The 23,710-nt window shown below is 53.1% G+C and overlaps 1 protein-coding gene across 5 annotated transcripts in view; it reads right to left on the bottom strand.

Annotated features, from left to right (window-relative positions):
• The window catches only part of LOC123755734 (uncharacterized), a 318,192-nt gene that overhangs the window by 38,203 nt on the left and 256,279 nt on the right, over nt 1-23,710 (bottom strand). For all 5 annotated transcript variants that reach the window (XM_045738480.2, XM_069300013.1, XM_069300014.1 and 2 more), the window contains one exon: nt 6,878-7,111. In XM_045738480.2, coding sequence (XP_045594436.2) covers nt 6,878-7,111 — 234 coding nt within the window. The remainder of the gene's footprint in view (nt 1-6,877; nt 7,112-23,710) is intronic.

Genomic DNA, 23,710 nt, shown 5'->3' with positions numbered 1-23,710 from the left:
TGATAACGGTGTTGACCCAGGGCGGCGAGGCAGGCCGGGCGAGGCACGAGTACCCCACACACTCGCCACATCTTCCAATTCTGTCTCTTCCTCACTCGTATCAGATCTCTGAGTTAGGTCTTTATCTGGATCATAGTCCAGGTCATCATCCAGAGCACCGTCATCATACAAAATATCGCGTATTTCCTCCTCAGAGAGTCGTTTTCCATGACCGCGGGTCACCGTGGAGCGGGAGCTCGTAGAGGATGCGTCAGACATGGTTGCTGCCGTGAAACTGAGGCTCCCCACGGCCGCAGGGCATGCTGGGATTTTTTTTTAAGATGGCGGACGATCACTGGGGCCCCCACCCACCCATACCATACCCGCGTCACCGCGCGCCAGTTTTGAATGGAACGTGAAAAATCAAAATACCTGGAGGCGCGTTGCGCAAACCAGACGCGAGCCTGCAGGCGCGTTGCGCAGTTTAAGGGTTAAGAAAATGTGTGAAGTATGAGGAGAACTGTAAAGTTTTGTTGAAAAAACCCAGCGTTAAATGTAATGAAACGCCATTTTCTGGGTGAGTCCTGGAGGCTCTCCGGAGCTCACTAGGCTGATATGCTAATGTCAGACTTTGGTATCAGTCATGTGTATAGAGTTCTTGTGGGCCTACTGAGGACCACGAGCCAGAACCTGGCACCCTCTAGACAGGCAAGGGGAGCAATGGCCTGTAGAACCCTCTGTGTGATTGGAAGCATTCTATGTCTGCCATCGACCGGGTTAGGCACCCAGAAAGGTAGGCGTCCCAAAACAAACCCCTATTCTGGTGAAAATTGCAACCAAAGACCGAACGAGGGGATAGAACTCCCCAAACGAAAATGAACAAACTAGTATGACGTCTTCCGTCATCACGCCGCTGTCTGAGCAGCTCCTCCTCCCCGGGAGGGGAAAGGGGAAGCCCCAGACCCACCACGCCAGCAGCCCACACCCCAGTTTTGAGGCTGGATGTCAAAACACGCAAAAAAATGCTGACCGGAGGGAGGGAGGGATGCCAGGGAGCCTCCGGGACTCACCCAGAAAATGGCGTTTCATTACATTCAATGCTGGTTTTCTGGGTGGAGCCCCTACAGCTCCCCGGAGCTAACTACACACAGAGGAAGAGAATAGGGACTTACCCGGGAGGTGGTTGCCACTCACTCCTCAACGTGAAGTCGAGACAACTGGCTGCATCCGCCGACCCAAAACGACACAGGCCCAACTGGGCCCAGGAACGTTTGCAAGGTAATGAGCAGCCAGGACTCTGTTCGACCGCCAAAATCCCCGCGCCCGAATGTCAGCCCTGGACATGTTGCCAAAGTCGGCGGCAAGAGCCGCGAACTTGCGGATGTCATGGGCACGGGAATACACCACAGGCTGGCTAGCCTTAACACTTTGGCGTACCCCGCGCACCACCCCTCAACTGTGCGATTTGGGTCCCAGGGTTTCACGGGAGCGCGCGTAAATTCTGAAAAGTGTATACTCTCTTCAACTTTGTCACCTTAAATCTTGTCCTACGAGATTAAATTTGGTATCATTGTGTTCGCAATCGAATTCTCTACAGCACTAAATGCATATAAACTCCAAAAGCCTGGCAAATTACCCGCAGCAAACAGAAAGTGCGAACGAGTTACCCAGGAGCACGCAAACGCGATAAAATGTTTTCATTATTTTCACTCTAATCACTTCAATTTTCGTCCTAGGTCTTTCATTTTGGTCTCAATGGGTTCGCAATAGAATTCTCTAGAGGAACATTAGCATATAAAATAAAAAACCTGGTCACGCTCCAACCGCCGACGAGTTGAAGACGGGCCACGCGTTAGCTGCGAGTGAGCACTCAGACGCCTTCCAGCTACACTCGCAATTCCCGCCCTTTTCAAGCCTTTCTTTCGCAATTTTCTTCCTGGAAGGGCCTTGTTCATGATCACTATCTATCGTGGAGTAAGCGTAGATAGTTTCTAAAGCCGCAGTAAGAAATATAGCCATGGAAAATAGCCGAAATGTTCACACGTTTGAGATGCGAGGGGAGGCGACACCGGTCACAACAGTGGAGCGAAAACAAAGGGCCGACGGCGTGTGCCGAGCCGCCTGCGGGCCACGAGGCGCAAAAAAGAAAATGGGAAGACATCGGCGCGCATTTTAAAACCAGTCCCAAAAAAATCAGATAAAAACCTGATTTTTGGCGATTATTTAAAGTGGATGACACAATGCTGCGTCATGCCCGTCATTACCGACAGTAAACGGATGACGCAATGCTGCGTCATGCCTGGGCGAAAGTGTTAATTATCCTGCGGACGACCTGGCAGACCCGCACCCTCGAACAGGGAAGAAGGAAAACCGGATAAACCCAAAGCGCGTCCACGGATACAGAAGTCGTGGCGCGCAAATAACGGCAGAGAGCCGCAACCAGACACAAGACATGATGCACCTCAGGCCTAACCAACCAAGCATCATCCACCCAGGGACCCCTTCGGAAAGCAGCAGTCTCATTCTTCACCAGAAAAGAAGGAGAAGGCTGCAGACGAACAAAACGATTACCCCGACCGAAAGAGCAGAAACCTCTGCGCCGGAGTAGAGCACGAAGGTTGCCAACCCGACCCCCAGAGGCCAATGCCAACAGGAAAAGAGCCTTCAAAAAACAATCCGGAACCGAAGGGGCCACAACAAAACGAGGAGAAAAAAGAAAAGAGAGCACCCTGTCCAACGACCAGGACGGCTCAGGTGGCGCATGTGCAGGCCAGAGGTGAAACAATGCCCAAGACAGCTTGCTAAATGGCGCAGACGTGACATCAGTACCGAAAGCAAGCTGCAGCAGCTCCACAAGTGCCGCACGATACGAGGCGACAGTGTTAGGCAATTTTTGACCAAGAACCCGAACCCAGTGAGCTGAGAAGGAACCAGTTCCCTGGCCAGCAGACAAGCGAACTGGCTGGGAGCCCAAACCAGCCAGCCGTCAAGGTAGGCCAACACCCAAACACCTAACAGACACAGACGGGTCACCACCACCCGCGTGAGGCGTGTGAAGATGCGAGGTGCCAGGTTCAAACTGAACGGAAGACAACAAAAGCGGTAAGCACGAAGCCCCACAACAAAACTGAGCCAGTCCCTGAATCCCGAATGAATCGGGACGCGCCAATAAGCGTCCCGGAGGTCCAGGGACACCATCCAAGCGCCCGACTCCAACAGAAGCCGAACCTGAGACAGCGTATTCATCCAAAAGGAGGGGCAATGAACCCAGGGGTTCAGACGGGACAAGTCCAGAATGAACCGCAGGGCGGCACAGTCCCATTTCAGGACTGGAAACAGACGGGAAACCCATCTGAGGGATGGAGTCGTTTCGACCACGTCCAAGCGAACCCACTACAGGACGAACTGGCAGAGCGCAGAGGAAGAAGCCTGCCCCGCCAGCCCCGAACCCCCCGCAGGAGGAGGGGCTACCCAACGCCACCGGAGGCCGTGCGGAACAACCCGAAACGCCCACAAATCGTGGGACCAGGCGTGAGCGAACAGCGCAAGCTTCCCCCCCCATCTCCCCGTCAATGGGGCAAACTGCGAGAGGGCCGGCGCCCCTTACGAGATCCAAAACCTCGCACAGAGCAAACACCGCGCCGACCAGACGGAGGTGGGTCCAAAGGAGGAATCGAACCCGAACCTGACACCAGTGGCCTACCACGACGAGAGGAACCCCGAGCCTTGGGACGACCCTTCCGGGAAGGTCCACCACGGGACCCCCAGAGAACCAGCAAGTCTGACACAGGACGGCAAGAAGCCGAAACAGCCTGAACATACTGCGTAACGGCAGAAACCTCAAACAAGAGAGGACAAAAGGGAGAAGACGTCCTAAGAGCCAAGGCCCAAGCGAATTCCATAGAGGAGGCAAGCACCATCTGCTGACACGCGAGCCGGGAAGCATAAAACTGAGCAACCGCATCCTGCAAGATCGGTGCGAAAAGTTTCAGCAAGGCAGCCGACGAGCGAGCCGCCGAGGTTAAGGCACCAGACCCAGGAACAGCCCCAAGCACCCCCACATCTGCCGTGAGCCAGTCCGAGGACAACTCCAGGAGGGAAAAGAAGCGCAAGGCCGCAACCAAAAGGCCCCGAGCGCACAAGTCCTCCGCGACCTGCACTGCCGAATGGAGGAGGACCTGCACATGGAGCTGAATGACACCAACATCCCGGGGAAGGGCAGGAGCAAACAAGCACTCATTGAGGTGCTCAAGATCACCCCCCCCAGGGAAAACATGAAGTACCGTAGAAGCCTCCCTCCACTCAAACATGCAGGAATGGCAGGAGTGCCAAGCCTCCAAAGCAAAGACAGGACAGTCCACCAGCCAGGAAGACTCCGGAACCTCGTAACGGAGCCAGAAAGCGAACAAAATCCCAAACCTGAAAGCCGAGGGATCCATTGCTGAGGCATAATCCTGGTCACACAGGAGGTTTGCTGCAAGGGCCGCCCGCACCGCAGCAGGTTGGATGCGATAAGCCGAAAACCTCCGGAAAGACGGAACCGAAGCACCTGGGGGAACACGGAACCGAACCAGGGGAGGGACAGACACCAAGTCCAACTCGTACGCAGAGAGGGGAAAAGAAAAGCCCCACTCCTTGTAACAGTAAGCTCCACTCAGAGGGCAGAAAAACCCAGGCGGGGTCCAGCGGAGCCCAAAGCCCCCAAGCCAGCCCCTCCCCAGCCCCAGGGTCCTCCTCCGCAGGACCCGGGGCCGAGTCCTCCCCAAAGCACCGACCCCACCAGACAAGGCTGGCGCAGCCGTAGAAGCTGGATAGAATGAGGCCCACTGGTCAGACCCTGAGGCTTCGGCCGGGGAAGGAGACTCGAATGCCTCTGTCGCCACACCGGAAGGGGCATCCCCCGATGCTGCCCGAGTCTCAAAACCAACTAACCCCAGCTCCAGCTCCGAAACCCTTAGACGTTTCGGGGCCAGAAGCAGGGGAGGGGGACCAGAACGAACAACAGAAGGGGAAGCACTAGGAGGTGCGGACTGAACCAGGGTCGAGGCGACCCCCACCCCCAAGTCCGGGTCCCTATAAGCAAAATGGGGAAGCCGCGGGGCATCAGAGTGAGCAACTAACCTAGCGTGTTGCAACAAACGAAACCTAGAATGCAACGCCTGCGCAGCCTATACCCGAAGATGATCATCCACAGATTGGGTAAATTGAGTCACCAGCAAGCAGCAGTACTCACAGGACTCGGGGTCAAAAGTGTCACCGACCCAACAGGCTGCATGATGGAGGCAAAAACAGTGAAGGTCGCCCTGAGACAAGGGAACCGAACAACCCTCAAACTTGCACGAAGCAAGGGTGGACCCTGGGGTCACATCCATTGGACCCATGCGTCCCTAGGGAATTCCCAGGGTCCTGAGCGTTTACTGTAAGAGGACTCGCACCCAGGTAAACCCAGGCAGGGTACTGCTAACCGGCGCCCAAAAACTACCAACCAAACAGACTATAGCTGAACCTCAGGAACGTGTACACTCATGGGAACCAAGCAGAGGGCACCACTAAGTATCAGGATGAGGCCAAACACCAGTGGCAAGTAGGAAAGAACCCCCCACCTAGGCAAGAACAAAAAGAAAAACAAAACCCCTGCAAGAGGACAACGTACCCCAAGGAACAGAGCCGGCTGCTGTGATAGGTGACAACTAGCTGCGCTGCACCCTGCACCCCAACCAGTGCAAAAACTGCCTCTTACCCTAAGGTAAACGAGGGAGACAAAACACCCAAGTACCCAAAGGGCGGCCGAAAAACCGAGCAGTAAAACGGACACACAGAGGCAGACCCCGAGGAACTTGTGGAAGGTAACTCTAAGCTCCAAGGGCAGTACTTACAAGGCACCTAGGGTCGTCAGCGTGGTGGGTCTGGAGCTACCCCTTCCCCCTCCCAGGGAGGGGGGGAACTGCACAGACAGCAGTGCAATGACGGGTGACGTCATACTAGTTTGCTCGTTTTCGTTTGGGGAGTTCTATCCTCTCGTTCGGTCTTTGGTTGCAATTTTCACCAGAATAGGGGTTTGTTTTGGGATGTCTAGCTTTCTGGGTGCCTAACCCGGTCGATGGCAGACATAGAATGCTTCCAATCACACGGGGGGTTCTACAGGCCATTACTCCCCTTGTCTCTCTAGAGGGGGCCAGGTTCTGGTTCGTGAATCCCGGTAGGCCCACAAGAACTCCATACACATGACTGATGCCAAAGTCTGACATTAGCATATCAGCCTAGTAAGCTCATGGGAGCCGTAGGGGCTCCCCCCAGAAACTCACCCAGATAAAGCTGTAGCAGGCTGTTGCATTGACTTTTTAAATGACAATGTGATGTCTTACTACAGACAAGTGTTAAAATGTAAGGAAAAATAAGTGTCTTTAGACAGATTCTTAGTAAGACAAGCACGCAGTGAGCCACAAGCAGGTCCTAGTGGTATGCAGGCAAAACGTGCCAGAGAGTGTATCCCAGAGAAGTCCTCACTGCCTGATGTTATAATGGATGGGGACTCCCCTTCCAAACAGTAACACCTCTCCTCCTCCCACCTCCTCACCACCTTCCATGCACCAACAGCAGTCATCAGCAAGGGTAAGTAATAACTTGAACACAGTTTTGTAGTGTAGATTTGATGAATTAGGTATAAAATTTAGTTTGAAGTGAGGTTTTTAGGTAGTCAGGAACGGATTAATTCATTTCCCATTATGGGGAAATTAGCTTCGGGTTATGAGCTGTCTCCAGGAACGGATTAAACTCTTAAACCGAAGTACCCCTGTATTAAGAAAATCAAATCAGGTGAAGATAGCTTAACTATTTGACACAAACAGCACCTTTCAATAATCATACCAAAGGCATGAATAATCCCTGGACACATTACCTGATCATCATCTTGATCTAACTGAAATGGTCCAATGCCTGACCATAGAAGTGTTCTTCTTGTAATTTCGTCTTGATATAAAGCATGCCGTTCACAAGACTTCTCTCCATTGAATATTTTCCACAAATGATCCATGCATGATGCAGACTGCATAAATTTTAACAATTTTTCATTTTCCCGCCTTCTTGCTTTAATGGCACTTTGCATTTTTTTCCTATCTCTTGAAGAAAGTGTCTGAAAAAGAAAAAAGCATTGAATGTAATGAAACATCTCTTCTGGTAGAGCTCGGTGGCTCCCTGAAGTTGACATGGCTTCCTTCTACTGAGTCATATCAGCCACAAATCCTGTTTGACCTACCAAGCACCAAAACCACAACCACAGTGGTTATTACAATCACCCACACTAAGAAAACAACCTGAAAGGAAGCAAAGCAATATAAACTGCAGGGTTCACATAAAACAAAGCACAGAAACAGCCAGGCAACTCTACAAATACAAATGATTCACTTAAAACTAGCTCGAACCTTGTAGAGCAAATGGTTGTCAACCTGTGGCACCCTGGGAGTTCCAGGTTCGTGCCCCAGCCATGAGTCAGTGCAGAGCTCACTCATGGAACCGACACATCTGGTAGGGAGGAAATCAGGGAGCCACTGAGGCTCTATCAGAAAGAGGCATTTTATTTAATTCATTGCTGGTTTTCTATTAGACCCTCTGGTGGTTTCATGATGCTATCTAAAAGAGAAGACAGAAATCATCAGACTTACCAGAGATGAGGAGAATAGCAATTATATGAGCATCCAGGACACAGAATGACCTCCCAAACCCCCCAGGCCCAAAAAACCAGCGTTGAATGTAATGAAACGCCATTTTCTGGGTGAGCCCCGGAGGCTCCCTGGAGCTTATCGGGCTAATGTGTGTTATGTTAGACCGGGACATTAGCTATGGAGTTCAGACCTACCAGGGACCAGCGCCAGAACCTGGCCCCTTCAGAGAGGTTTCAGAGAGCAATGGCCCTGGAAAACCCCATATGGTTGGGGGTTTTCCTTATCTGCCATCGACCGGGGTTAGGCACCCAGAAAGGTAGGCGTAACAAAACAAACCCCACATGGTAAAAAACTACAACAAAAACCGAACAGAGAGGTAGAAAACTCCCTACAATCCCAAGGAAAACAATCAAACAATCCATTTTACTGCCGCGCCGGTCGTCCGCGCAGCCCTCCCCTCCCCGGGAGGGGGAGGGGGGGGGCCCCGGACCTCACCGCGCCGGCTGCCGTCAGTTCGGAAACTAGGCTTCAACCAACGCGAAAAATCCAGCCGACCGGATGGGAGGGAGGGTAACCAGGGAGCCTCCGGGGCTCACCCAGAAAATGGCGTTTCATTACATTCAACGCTGGTTTTCTGGGGGGAGCCCCTACGGCTCCCTGGAGCTACATACCCAAAGAGAAGGAAAATGGGACTTACCCGGGAGGCGGTGGCCACAAACTCCTCAACTCGAAGTCGAGACAACTGGCTGCAACCTGTGACCCAAAGCAACACAAGAACGACGAGGAGCAGGGACATTCACCAAATAACGGGCGGCCAGGACCCTGTTCGACTTCCAAAATCCACGCGCCCGAATATGAGCCCAAGACATATTACCAAACACGGCAGCCAAAGCCGCAAACTTCCTAACGTCATGGGCGCGAGGATAGACCGCAGGCTGGCTAGATTTAATAACCCTGCGGACAACCTGGGAGACCCGAGCCCTGGAACAGGGAACGAGGGAAACCGGATCAACCCAAAGCGCATCCCCAGCCACTCCGGCCGAAGCGCGCAGGTAACGGCGAAGTGCAGCAACAGGACACAACACATGATGCACCCCCGGCCGAACCAACCAAGCATCAATGACCCACGGACCCCCTCCGGAAAGCAGCCGTCTCGTTCTTTGCCAGAAAGGACGGAGAAGGCTGCAAACGGACAAACCTACCCCCAGGACCAAAAGAGCAGTAACCCCTGCGCCGGAGGAGAGCATGAAGCTCCCCTACCCGGCCCCCAGAGGCCAATGCCAACAAAAACAAAGCCTTGGAAAAACAATCAGGAACCGAAGGGGCCACCACAAACCGAGGAGAGGAAAGATAGGAGAGCACCCTGTCCAAGGACCAGGACGGCTCAGGCGGCGCATGAGCAGGCCGGAGGTGAAACATAGCACGGGAAAGCTTACGAAACGGGGCAGATGTGACGCCCACCCCGAAAGCGAGCTGGAGCGGCTCCGCCAGCGCCGCACGATACGAGGCGACAGTATTAGGCATCAAATGACGGTCCTGAAAAAGCCAAGTAAGGAAGGACAAAACAACCCGATCCGAGAGAAAAGACAACCTACGAAGAGCCAGAAAATGGCGAAAGGAACGCCAGGAAACTTCATACTGTCGCCTAGACGAAGCTCTCAGGTGGGACACCATCAAAGAAGCCACCTGATCACCATAGAAATGGTGATACACCCGCGTCAAAAAGACCAGACGCAAAGAGCAGAGGAGAAGGTCGAACCAGCCCCGTACCGGATCGGGCCGACCTGCTGAAAGATGCGGAGCCGCGGGAAACGTCCCGGGTTCGGGCACCGAGCCAGAAGCACCGGAAACCAAGGCTGGGCCGGCCACCAAGGGGCCACGAGGACTACTCTCCCCGGGAATGTCTCTAACCGAACCAGAACCCGAAGCAACAGCTGGACCGGAGGAAAAAGGTACAGGTAACCCCACCTCGACCAGTCCTGCCGAAAAGCATCCACCGCGAACGCCTCGCAGTCGGGGAAGGGCGTCACATACAGAGGGAGACGCCGGGACCACGCCGAAGCGAAGAGGTCCACATCTGGGAGACCGTACGTCTGGCAGATCCAACGAAACGAGTCGTCGTCGACCGTCCATTCCGTGGACAGGGGAAGGAAGCGAGACAGACCGTCCGCCAGAACGTTGGACACTCCCCGGACGTGAACCGCACGGAGAGCCAAACCCCGAGAATCCAGCAGACGAACCACTCGAAGGGACCAACCCCAAAGAGCCAAGGACCGAAGAGAACCCCCGCGGTTCAGGCAATGAACCACCGGAGAACAGTCCGAATGGAGGCGAATGGTCGATCCCCGAGCGACCCGAACCCTCCGAAGCGCGAACCAGACAGCCACGAACTCCCGAACCGTGCTGTGAGCCCGATGGAAGGACGGACCCCACCGTCCCTGGCCGGCCTGGTGAGCACTGGTCACAAAGCCCCAGCCGAGAGACGACGCGTCCGTGAACACATCGAGCGAGGGCTCGGGAAGGCGCCAAGGCACCGAACCCCGAAAAATCCGAAGAGGAAGACGGTGACGCAGCAACCGACATAAGACCCCCGGAGGGCGAACCCAACGATCGCGAGAGAGGCGGAAAGGACGTCCCCGAAGGAACCAAAACAGACGCCGAAGCCAAACCCGACCCGGCGGGTAGACTAGCATGGCGAAGTTCAGACTCCCGCACAACCGCTCGAGCAACCGCCGAGTGACCCGGGACCCTCTCAGAAACAGCAAACGGCGGTCCCGCAGCCGCCGCAACGCCACCGGAGGTAGAGACAAGGAAGCGGTCCGAGAATCCCAAACAAGACCCAGCCAGGTCCGAACCTGGGACGGAACCAGATGGGGCTTCCTCCAGTTCACCAGGAACCCGAACCTGGCGAGCTGGGAAAGAACCAAATCCCTGGCGAGCAGACAAGCTGACCGACTGGGAGCCCACACCAGCCAGTCGTCGAGGTAGGCCAAAACCCGAATCCCTAGAAGACGCAGACGGGTCACCACAACTCGGGTCAGACGCGTGAAAACGCGAGGTGCCAGATTCAGGCCAAAAGGTAGGCATCAAAAACGGTAAGCGTGACGCCCTACCATGAAGCCTAACCAGTCCCTGAACCCCGGATGAATAGGAACGTGCCAATACGCGTCCTTTAGGTCCAGGGACACCATCCAGGCACCCGGCTCCAACAGAAGCCGGACCTGAGACAGAGTAGTCATCCGAAAGGAGGGGCAAGGAATCCAGGGGTTCAGACGGGACAAGTCCAGAATGAACCTCAGATCCGCACAGTCCCGTTTCGGCACTGGAAACAGGCGGGAAACCCACCTGAGGGACGTAGTCGGTTCGACCACGCCCAAGTGCACCAACTCCAAGATGACTTGACGAAGTGCAGGAGAAGAGACCTGCCCTGTTAGCCCCGAACCCCCCAAAGGAGGACGAGTCGCCCAACGCCACCGCAGGCCGGATGACACGACCGAAAAGGCCCACAAATCGTGGGACCAAGCGTGTGCAAACAGAGCGAGCCTCCCCCCCCATCGCCCCGTCAACGGGGCAAACTGCGAAAGGGCCGACGCCCCGCACGAGAACCCAACCGTCGAACAGGGCGAACACTGCGCCGCCCAGACGACGCTGGCCCCAAAGGGAACAACGGCTCAGAAACCGGCACCAAAGGCCCACCTCGACCAGCGGAAACCGAAACCCTGGCACGACCCCTCCGAAACTGCCGAGAACGACTGCTCCGGAGAATCAACAAGTCCGCCATAGGACGACAACTAGCCGAAGCCGCATGCAGAAACTGGGACACTGCAGACTCTGCAAACAGCAACGGACAAAAAGGAGACGAAAACCTAAGAGCCAGGGCCCAAGCGGAATCCAAAGAGAGGGCGAGCACAGCCTGACGGCACGCGAGGCGAGAAGCAAAAAACAGAGACACCGCTTCCTTCAGGATGGGCGCAAAGAGCTTCAACAGTGCAGCCGACGCCCTAGCTGCCGAAGAAAGCGCCCCGGACGAAGGCCCTTCAGCCAACGCTCCCACATCCTCCTCGAGCCAAGCAGAAGAGAGCTCGAGAAGGGAAAAGAAACGCAAGACCGAAGCCAAATGCCCACGGGAGCGCAACTCCTCCGCAACCAATGAAGCCGAAAGCTGAGGAACCTGCACGTGAAGCTGGAAAAGGCCAACATCCCGAGAAAGCACAGGAGCGAATAAGCACGCATTAAGGTGCTCAAACTCGCCCCCCAGGTAAACCTGCATAAAAGTAGCAGTCTCGCGCCAATCAAGCGTGCGGGTCTGACAGAACCCATGCCACGCCCCCAACGAAAAGAAAGGGCAGTCTGCTAGCCAGGAAGACCCCGGAACCTCCAAACGTACCCAAAAACGGGAAGAAGAACCGAACTCAAACGAGGACGGATCCATTGGGGAGGCATAACCCGGGTCTCGCAAGAGGTATGCAGCAAGAGCTTCCCGAGCCACCTTCGCGGAGAGACGGGAAGTAGCAAACCCCTGTAAAGACGGAGCCGAGGTACCCAAAGGCGCCCGGAACCGAACACGGGGAGGAGCCGAACCCAAATCATACTCATACAGGGAGGGAGGATAAGAAAACCCCTCCCCCTGCAACAATAAACCCCGTGGGGAAGGCAAAAGCACCCAAGCGGGGTCACAGGGGGCCCAAGGCCCCCAGGCCGACTCCTCCCCAGCCCCAGGATCCCTTACGTCGGGACCCGGGGCAGAGCCGTCCTCCAAACCCTCTACCCCTGAAGAAAAGGTAGAGTCCAAGGGAAAGGCAGACAAGGGGGCCTGCTGGTGGGACCCAGAAGCCTCGGCAGGAGGAACCGGCTCAAATGCCTCCGTCCCCGACCTGGATGGGGCAGCCCCCGAAGCAGCCCGAGTCTCTCCACCAACTAAATCCTGTGCCAAGGCCGAAAGCCGCATACGTTTCGGAGCCGGACACAGGGGGGGTGGTGCAGGAAGAACCACAGGGGAAGGACCAGAGGGCGTAGGAGTCAAAGCCATAGCAATCAACGCCCCCAGGTCAGGGTCCCTAAAGCCAAAACGGGGCAGCCTCGGGGCATCCAGGCGGGAAACCGACCTAGCGCGTTGCAATAACCTAAATCTAACATGCAACGCTGATGCTGCCTGTACTCTAATAGGAACATCCTCAGAGTAAAACCTGAGCACAAGCAGAGAACAGGACTCGCAAGACTCCGGGTCAAAGGTGTCATTGACCCAACAGGCAGCATGACGGAGGCAAAACAGGTGACTGTCACCCTGAGACAAGGGCACACTGCAACCTTCAAACCCGCACAAGGCAGGCTGGAACTCGGGAGACGCCTCCATGGGTCCCCGAGCCCCGACAGGGGTTTCCAGGGCCCGTAGGGTAGCAACTACGGGAAGCCCGGGCAAGGTGTTGCTAACCGGTTAAGAAACCCAAACAAAACACGGGTAAATGATAATACTGAAAACCCCTGGGACGTGTACAAGCACGGGGGCCTAGCAGAGGACCACCAAAACAATACCAGGGGAACTATGGGCCCACGAGGCAGCACCTCCACCAGGCAACCAAAAACAAAACAAAAGAAAAACCCCGCAAAAGTACACTGTCCCCAGAGCAACAGGAACCGGTCGCCGCTTAGGTGGCAGGCCGCGCAACACCTTGACGCCCTAACCAGCACAAAACCACTCCCTACCCAAGGCCAAACAAGGGCCCCAAGCCCCAGCTGGCCCCAAGGGCGAGGCAAATGCTGAGCAGCAAAAACCTCTACGGGAGCGGTTCCCGAACGCCCCAGAGAAGATAACCCTGACACGCAAGGGCAGTACTCACAGGGCGCCTAGGGAAGGAAGCCCTAGACGCATGCAGCCCCGGCACTGATGAAGTACTCCTGGCCACCGCACACCACAACAACAGCAGAGAACGCCACATGAGGCAAACACCGCCAAGGAATTTGAGGCCAGAGAAGCGTCTATCCCGGTTGACACTAGCTTGCGAACTTACGGCAGCCGGCGCGGTGAGGTCCGGGGCCCCCCCCCCTCCCCCTCCCGGGGAGGGGAGGGCTGCGCGGACGACCGGCGCGGCAGTAAAATTGATTGTTTGATTGTTTTCCTTGGGATTGTAGGGAGTTTTCTACCTCTCTGTTCGGTTTTTGTTGTAGTTTTTTACCATGTGGGGTTTGTTTTGTTACGCCTAACTTTCTGGGTGCCTAACCCCGGTCGATGGCAGATAAGGAAAACCCCCAACCATATGGGGTTTTCCAGGGCCATTGCTCCCTGAAACCTCTCTGAAGGGGCCAGGTTCTGGCGCTGGTCCCTGGTAGGTCTGAACTCCATAGCTAATGTCCCGGTCTAACATAACACACATTAGCCCGATAAGCTCCAGGGAGCCGTAGGGGCTCCCCCCAGAAAAGCAGCCCATACCAAGTTAATGAATACAGCAGCCAAAGCCTTGAACTTGCAATTATCATGCCCAAGTGTCAGCCACAAGCTGGATAGATGTAATGACACTGCGAACAATTTGGGACAACCGTGCCTTGGAATGAGGAACCAAGGAAAATGGGTCAATAAACAGGGTGTACACTAAAGCAGAGTGGGTGGTGCACAAGTAGTAACAAATTACCATGATGGAACAACAAATAATGCACCCCCAGCTGGACAAACCAAACATCAATCTCAAAGGGACCCTCTCTAGAAACCAACTGTCTCATTCCTTTAGAAAAAGAAGGGGAAGGCTGCAAACAAAGAAACCATCCTCCAGGGCTAAAAGAACAAAACTCACAGCTCTAAATGTGAGCATGAAGCTTTTCATTCCAACAATCTGAGGCTAGGGGCCAAATAAAGAGTGGCTTAAATAAGATATCCCAGACCAATGGGGCAATTGTGAACTGAGGAGAGGAAAGAAATACTAACACCCTATTGAGAGACCAAGACGGTTCAGGACATGAATGAACCAAAAGAAAATTAAAGACAGCATGAGGCAAGTTGTGAAATAACACTGCAGAAATATCAATGAGAAAATCAGCATGAGCCATGACAAGGATTCGAACCTATGCCTTGGGTACTCCCAGCCAATTTTCTCATTCATTTTCTAATTGATACATCACATTATTGTGATTTCTCTGTCCAATGAAATATCAATGTCGAAGGCCAACAAAATTGGCTCCGCCAAGGAAGAATGATAAGAGGCAACAGTATTAGGTTTAAGATGCCAATCAAGAAACAATCAGAACAAAGGACATTGTCGTTGCAATAAAAAACACACGTGGGACAACAATAATTCAGCCGTCTGTGCACCATACTAATGGTGATAAAACTGCATCAGAAACTACAGACAAGTAGATCGGTGAAGAAGCTTAAACTGGCAAGGCACATTACTGAGCTGATCTGCTGAAAGAGGTGGAGCCACGGGAAAATGTCCAGGTTCGGAAACCATGCTAGAAGAGCCTGGTCCGGAACCTATTCATCCGGAACCTAGGATAAATAAGAATGTTCAAGTATGGAATTTTGAGGTCCAGAAACCTGCCTGCAATATCACACACACCAATCTGTTCGGTCAAGGTCTAGAATGTACCGTAAGTCTGCCAAGTCCCGTTTGGGAACTGGGAACAACCTGAACACCCACTGACGAGATGAGGCTAACCTGGCCACCCCTAACATTGTGAGTCTAAACATCACAAAGACTGCATGGTGCTGAGGGAAAGAACAATACCACTTAAGGCCATGGAAGATGACCTGGTATGCCCATAAATCATGGAACCAAGAGCTGGAAAATGGACCAGACACCCCCTCCTTCCTTACAGCACCATGAAAGGGGCAAATTGCAAAAAGGTCAGCATAAATACTCATGACCGGAGCCATCCTTTCACAATGACAAGTAGAAGAGGTAACAGCTAAAGGATGTACAAGGGCTCGAGAAGCCAGCTCTGACAAAGTTCTACCCCAACTGTCAGCAGTCAGGGGCCCCTACCCCTGACCTCCAAGCATAAGGGAACAGAAATTCCTTTATGATCCTGCAAACAAAACCTAAGAGGCCAGAAAGCCACTGAAGTCACCAAAATAACCTGTGACACAGCATCCTCAGGAAAAAGGAGAGGCAGACAAAAATGGTTAAGGATGAGGCTGAATCGAAAGACTGGGCCAGCAAAGCCTGTCGACACATGAGACAGACCAAGTATAACCGTCACCACCTCCTGAAAGTGGGAGTGAGCAACTTGGGGAGGGCACTGCCTAAGAACACCTAAAGAATGGAAATCACTTCCCACCATTCAAGGTTGTCAGCCAACCAGGATGAACCAGAAACCTCGTATCAAAGCCAATAGGTAACAGCTGACTCAAACTCAAAAGATGCCAGATCCATCTGAATTCTACAGAAGGAACTGAAAGAGGTCCACCCACTACACAAGACAAAAGGTATGATAATGGAAACCTCTGGAAATAAGACTTTCAACATGGAATCAAATGGTGGTGGCCATTTGTATTATGGAGGTTCCAGCCAGTTTTGAGTGAATAATTTGTTTGAATAAATCATTTGTAGAGTCATTTGGTTCTTTGTTTTCATGTACATTGCAGTTGGTCTGTATTGCTTTGCTGACTTTCTGGATGATCTCCTGGTGAGGCAGACTGTAATAATCTGCAGCACTTTGCACCTCTATGAGGGTGCAAAGAGCTGGGAAGCCAGGATCTGGCTCTGGTCCCTGTTAGACCAAACCCTCTTATGCGACTCAGTAGTGGGAAGCCATCTCAGTGAGCCAGCTCAGCCATCTTCAGGGAACTACCAATGGGCTACCTTAGAAAAAAAAAATTAGAGTTGAAACATTTCTTTCTAAAAACCAGCACTGAATGTAATGAAACACCATTTTCTGGGTGAGCACCGGAGGCTCCTTGGAGCTATTGGGCTAATATGTGATATATTAGACTGGGGCATTAGTCTATTGAGTTCAACCTACCTGGGACCACTAGCTAGAACCTGGCCTCCCTCCTCAGAGAGGTTTCAGGGAACATTGGCTCTGGAAAAACCCCTTGTGGTTGGGGTTTTCCTCATCTGCAATCGAATGGAGATAGGCACCCAGGAGCAGGAATGTTAACCAAATAACAGGCAGCCAGGACTCTGTTTGACCTCCAAAATCCCAGAGCCCGAATATCAACCCAGGACATATTGCCAACGCACGAAACTTCCTAACATCATGGGGCATGAGGATAGACCGCAGGCTGACCAGACTTAATAACCCTGCAGACGACCTGAGAGACCCAAGCACTGGAACAGGGAACAAGAGGAACTGGATCAACCCAAAGCCCATCCCCAGCCGCAAAAGCACGCAGATAACGGCGAAGAGCCACATATGGACACGACACACGACCAACCAAGCATCAATGACCCCAAGGACCCCTCTGGAAAGCAGCCGCCTAGGTCTTCACCAGAAAAGAAGGCAGAAACTGAACAAACTGACCACCAGAACCAAAAGAGCCGAAACGCCTGCACTGGAGGAGAGCATGGAGCTCACCGACCCGACCCCCAGAGGCCAATACTACCAACAGAAACAGAGCCTTGGAAAAACAATCTTGAACCGAAGGGGGCCTCCACAAACCGAGGAGAGGAAAGATAGGAAAGCACCCTGTCCAAGGACAAGGACGGCTCAGTAGGTGCATGAGCAGGCCGGAGGTGAAACAAAGCATGAGAAAGCTTACAGAATGGGGCAGAAGTGACATCCAACGCGAAAGCAAGCTGGAGCGGCTCTGCCAGCGCCGCATAATACGAGGTGACAGTATTAGGCATCAAATGACACTCCTGAAAAAGCCAAGATAGAGAGGACAAGACAAACTGATCAGAACTTGAAGACAACCTACGAATAGAGAGAAAATAGGTGGGAAGACCGCAAGGAAAATTCATACTGTCGACGAGACAAAGCTCTCAGGCGGGACACCATCAACGAAGCCACCTGATCACCATACAAATGGTGTTAACCCCTTAACTGCGTTGCCTCCAAATGTGACACCCCCGCAGTGCGCAGGAAGTAAATTCTCTGCAAAAATTTCTTTTTTCTTTTTAAAGTGTCAAAAACCCTTCCCTCAGTATGGGTATGTAAAAAAAAAGTCGAAATTGTACTTACTTTGGCTGCTATGGGGTCCGAAAGTTGGGGCGTGACGTCATCATTCCCCGTGCGCCCGTGCCGTAAGCTCTCGGGGGCGGTGGGGCGCTCGGGGGGCACGCGAGTTGCCGCGAATATATTTTCGTTCTTTTTTTGCGCACCTTTCCAAATACATTTTCATTGTTTTTATGTGCCAATCCAATGTATAATGAACACGTACACTATAATATCACAGTACAACATCCGTACTGTCCGTAGACACTGTGTTACGTGCATGAAACTTGTGTACACATATGCAGCACATATTTACTATGTATCATGCTAATTTGTGTATATATACAATCTATTTATACACTATATACATTCACCATCAACACATTCAGAACACCGCGTAGCAGCTGCTTCGTATGGGCCCATAGCAGCTGCTTCGTATGGGCCCATAGCAGCTGCCCCGTATGGGCCAATAGCAGCTGCCCCGTATGGGCCAATAGCAACTGCCTCGTATGGGCCAATAGCAGCTGCCTCGTATGGGCCAATATCAGCTGCCTCATATGGGCCAATAGCAGCTTCCTCGTATGGGCCAATAGCAGTTGCCCCGTATGGGCCAATATCAGCTGCCTCGTATGGGCCAATATCTGCTGCCTCGTATGGGCCAATATCTGCTGCCTCGTATGGGCCAATATCAGCTGCCTCGTATGGGCCAATATCAGCTGAAACGAATGGGCCAATATCAGCTGCCTCGTATGGGCCAATATCAGCTGTCTCATATGGGCCAATAGCATCTGCCTCGTATGGGCCAATAGCAGCTGCCCCGTATGGGCCAATAGCAGCTGCCCCGTATGGGCCAATAGCAGCTGCCCCGTATGGGCCAATAGCAGCTGCCCCGTATGGGCCAATAGCAGCTGCCTCGTATGGGCCAATATCAGCTGCCTCGTATGGGCCAATAGCAACTGCCTCGTATGGGCCAATAGCAGCTGCCTCGTATGGGCCAATATCAGCTGCCTCGTATGGGCCAATATTAGCTGCCTCGTATGGGCCAATAGCAGCTTCCTCGTATGGGCCAATAGCAGCTGCCCCGCATGGGCCAATATCAGCTGCCTCGTATGGGCCTATAGCAGCTGCCCCGTATGGGCCAATAGCAGCTGCCTCGTATGGGCCAATATCAGCTGCCTCGTATGGGCCAATATCAGCTGCCTCGTATGGGCCAATAGCAGCTGCCCTGTATGGGCAAATAGCAGCTTTCCCGTATGGGCCAATAGCAGCTGCCTCGTATGGGCCAATAGGAGCATTTGGCCATGAACACATTCAGAACACCTCGAGTGAGAGCAGCCAGTCTCCCTCACTCCAACATCTTACTCGCCAACATTGCTCATCCCACCATATTGTTATAGTTCTTATTACACATGTTCTATATACCTATCTACATGTTTTATTTACCAGAACTATGCAAGTAAGCCGGTATTGTGTCCAAACAGTACAGTGGCCACCATACACTGCATGAAAAATCACACAGCAGACGACGCTACGATTACGTCACCTCCCTCACCAAAATAGCTCCTCTCAACATTCTCCTGTTGCTGTTCTTACACTATATATACCCATGTACATATGTGTTGCCCATAGCGAACCACTAAGCTAGTATGGTGAGCAAAACAAGAGTGGCAGCCACACACACGATGAGGTTACCTCAATTCTCGCACTCCCTCCCTCATCTAAATTCCTCCTTCCACAATACTACGGACAACGCTAATTATAACCACAATCCTGCTATTATCACAATCCTGGTTACTAATTCCTGTAAATGAATAATTGACCACACGTATATTTTGAAAAGGAACCTAAAAAATCATTTGAAGATTCCTAGATGAACGAAATAATGCTGTGGTGCTGTGGCTAGCGCTGTGAACATCGTGAACAGCATTGAATCACTGATATTTGAACATTATACCCAGTCATTATCACACTCAGGCTCTAATATAACACTATCATAGCTAAATAATACAAGTTATATATATATTTTGACATTATTAGGCGATGCTGTGGTCACATGCTGAACAGCAGTGCTGTGCGCTCATGCTGCGAGCGCCAGCCTTGGTTGCTCACACACTACTGAGGCTCCCACACCCGGGAATGTGGACCACGATTTTTTTTAAAGATGGCGTCTGTTTACAAGAGCCCTGAGGAAGCTGATGTGAACCCCATGTAGCCGCGGGAGTTTTGAATGGAACGTGAAAAATACAAATACCCGGAGGCGCGTTGCGTAAACCAGACGTGAGCCTGCAGGCGCGTTGCGCAGTTTAAGGGTTAAACCCGCGTCAAAAAACCAGCGTTGAATGTAATGAAATGCCATTTTCTGGGTGAGCCCCGGAGGCTCCCTGGAGCTTATCGGGCTAATATATGTTATATTAGACCGGGACATTAGCTAAGGAGTTCAGACCTACCAGGGACCAGCGCCAGAACCTGGCCCCTTCAGAGAGGTTTCAAGGAGTAATGGCCCTGGAAAACCCCCTTGTGGTTGGGGTTTTCCTTATCTGCCATCGACCTGGGTTAGCACTCAGAAAGGTAGGCATAAAACAAACCCCACATGGTAAAAAACTAAAACAAAAAAACAAACAGAGAGGTGGAAACTCCCTACAATCCCAAGGAAACAAGCAAACATCACACTTTACTGCCGCGCCGATCGTCCATGCAGCCCTCCCTGCCCCGAGAGGGTGAGGGGGAAGCCCCGGACCTACCGCACTGGCTGCCTAGCATCATTTCGGAACCTAAGCTACAGCCAACGCGAAAAAACCGCTGACTGGTGGGAGGGAGGGAGGGTTGCCAGGGAGCCTCCGGGGCTCACCCAGAAAATGGAGTTTCATTACATTAAACGCTGGTTTTCTGTGGGGAGCCCCCTACGGCTCCCTGGAGCTTCATACCCAAAGAGATGGAAAAGAAAGGACTGACCCAGGAGGCAGCGGCCACAAACTCCGCAACGTGAAGCCGAGACAACAGGCTGCAACCTGCGACCCAAGGCAACAAGAACGCACAGGAGCAGACGCGCATAAAGAATGGGCGGCCAAGAATCTGTGCGACCCTCAAATTCCTGTGCCCGAAATGAGCCCTAGACGTCACCAACACATCAGTAAAAGCTGCAAACGTCCAAACAGCACGGGCGCAAGGACAGACCGCAGGCTGGAAGACTTAAAAACTCTGCGGACGACCTGGGAGACCCGAGCCCTGAAACAGGGAACAAGGGGAACCGGATCAATCCAAAGCGCATCACCAGACACGGTACGCAGGTATTGGCAAAAAAGTGCAACCGGACAACACAGGACGCACCCCCAGCCGAACCAATCAAGCATCAATAACCCACGAACCCCTCCGGAAAGCAGCCGTCTCGACCGTCGCCAGAAGGATGGAGAAAGGCTGCAAACGTACAAACTTACCACCAGTACCAAAGAGCAGAAACCTGAACCAAAGGGGCTACCACAAACTGACGAGAAGATAAGAAAGCACCCTGATCAAGGACCAGGACGGCTCAGGCGACGCATGAGCAGGCCGGAGGTGAAACAAAATACAAGAAAGCGTACGAAACGGGGCAGATGTGACGTCCACCCTGAACGCAAGCTGGAGCGGCTCCGTCAGCACCGCACAAAACGAGGCGACAGTAAGAAACATCAAATAACTGAAGTCCTGAAAAAAAACAAGAAAAGACAAGACAACCCGATGCGAAAGAGAAGACAACCTACGAAGAGAAAACAACCTACGAAGAGCAAGAAAAAGTGCATAGAAACACCAGGAACGTCATACTGTTTCTGAGACGAAGCTCGCAGGTGGGACACAGAGCTACCTGATCACCACACCAAAGGTAATACCCAAGTCAAAATTCCAGACGCGAAGAGCCGAGAAGGTCGAACCAGTTACGTACAGGGTCTGTCCGGCCCACCAAAAAAAACGGAGCCGCGGGAAAATGCCCCGGGTTCGGACACCTATCAAACAGCTTTTGAAAATAAAGCTGGGCCGGCCACCAAGGGACCATAAGGACTACTCTCGTGAGAATGGGCTCCAACCGAGCCAGAACCCGAAGCAACAGCTGGACCAGGAGAAGACGAACAGGTACCCCCACCTCGACCAGTCCTGCCGAAAGGCATCCACCATGAACGCCTCGCAGGCGGGTTAGGGCGCCACATAGAATGAGCAACGCCTAGACCACGCCGACTCGATGACGTCAATGGCCAGGAGTCCATACGTCCAGCAGAGCCAACAAAACGAATCGGCGACGACTGGCCAATCCGGTAACAGAGGAATGAACCGAGACAGCTGTCCACCAGGATGCAGGACACACCCCGGACATGACCCTCAAAGTTAGCCAAACCCCGAGAATCCAGCAAACGAGCCACTCGAAGGAACCAACCCCAAAGGTCAAACACCTAAGAGAAACCCTGTGGTTCCGGAAAAGAACTGCCAGAGAACAGTCCGAATGGAGCTGAATGGTAGAGCACCGAGTGACCCAAACCCTCCGAAGCGCAAACCAGACAGCCACGAATTCCCGAACCGTGCTGTTAGCCCGATGGACGGACAGACCCTACCATCCCTGACCGACCAGGTGAGCACTGGTCACAAAGTCCCAGCCGAGAGATGACCCGTCCATGAACTCATCGAGTGAAGGCTCGGGGAGGTGCCAAGGCATGGAACCCCTGAACCAACACAAGATCCCCGGAAAAACGAACCCAACGATTGCAAGAGAGGCGGAAGGGAAATCTCCGAAGGAACCAAAAAGACGCCGAAGCCAAACCTGACCCCATGGGCAGACCAGCACGTCGAAGTTCAGACTCCCGCACAACTGCTCGAGCAACCGCCAAGCAGCCCGGGATCCCCTCATGAACAGCTGAAGGCGGGACCACAGCCGCAGCAACGCTTCTGGAGGGAAAGACAAGGAGCGGCCCAAGAGCCCTAAACAAGACCCAGCCAGGTCCGAACCCGGGACAGAAACAGATGGAACGGCCTCCAGATCACCAGGAAACCAAACCCGACGATCTGGAAAGAACCACACCCCTGGCGAGCAGACAAGCGGACCGACTGGGAGCCCACACCAGCCAGTCGTCGAGGTAGGCCAGACACCGAATCCCAAGCAGACTCAGACAGGGCACCAAGATCCAGTAAAGATGCATAAATACACCTAGTGCCAATTACAAATTAGGGAAGGCAACAAAAACGGTAAGCCTGAAGCCCCACCACCAACTGTGCCAGTCCCGGAAAACTGAAGAGGATCGTGCCAAGAATTGACCTGGAGGTCCAGGGCCACCAACCAGGCACCCAGCCCCAACAGAAGCCGGACAGGAAACAACAGTCCTCCGATGAGGGCATAGAATCCAGGGCGCAGACTGAAGAAGTCCAGAAGAACCGCAGATTCGAAGGCCCATGTCTGCATAGAGCAGACGGGAACCGCAGAAGGATGGGGCGGATCGACCACGTCCAATGCACCCACGAAGATGACATGATGAAGCGCAGGGGAAGAAGCCCACCCTGCCAGCCCCAAACCCCCCAGAAGGGGAAGAAGCCCACCCCGCCAGCCCCGAACCCCCCAGAAGGGGAAGAAGCCCACCCCGCCAGCCCCGAACCCCCCAGAAAGGGAAGAAGCCCACCCCGCCAGCCCCGAACCCCCCAGAAGGGGAAGAAGTCGTCCATTTCCGCCACCAGAGGCCGAAAGACAACCAACAGCACCCACTAACTGCAGGACTATGCGAGAGTCAGCAGAGCAGGCTGCTCCCCCAGCGCCCCGTCAACAGAGAAGGGAACAGAGCCCTTTCCGAAAGAAAAAGTATACATACACATACATATACATATATATTATGTATATACACAGGGTATGTTACACACACACATGCGTATGCACATACACATGTGCACACACACACAGTCCCAGATATTGTCGCAGATATTAGGGTCCCAGATATTGTCACAGATATTAGGGTCCCAGATATTGTCGCATTATC

The sequence above is a fragment of the Procambarus clarkii genome, chromosome 43 (genome assembly GCF_040958095.1).
Source record: "Procambarus clarkii isolate CNS0578487 chromosome 43, FALCON_Pclarkii_2.0, whole genome shotgun sequence".
In the NCBI taxonomy this organism is placed as follows: Eukaryota; Metazoa; Arthropoda; class Malacostraca; order Decapoda; family Cambaridae; genus Procambarus; species Procambarus clarkii.
The sequence above is the reverse complement of the archived record's forward strand: the minus strand, read 5'-3'. Positions and strand labels throughout refer to the sequence as shown.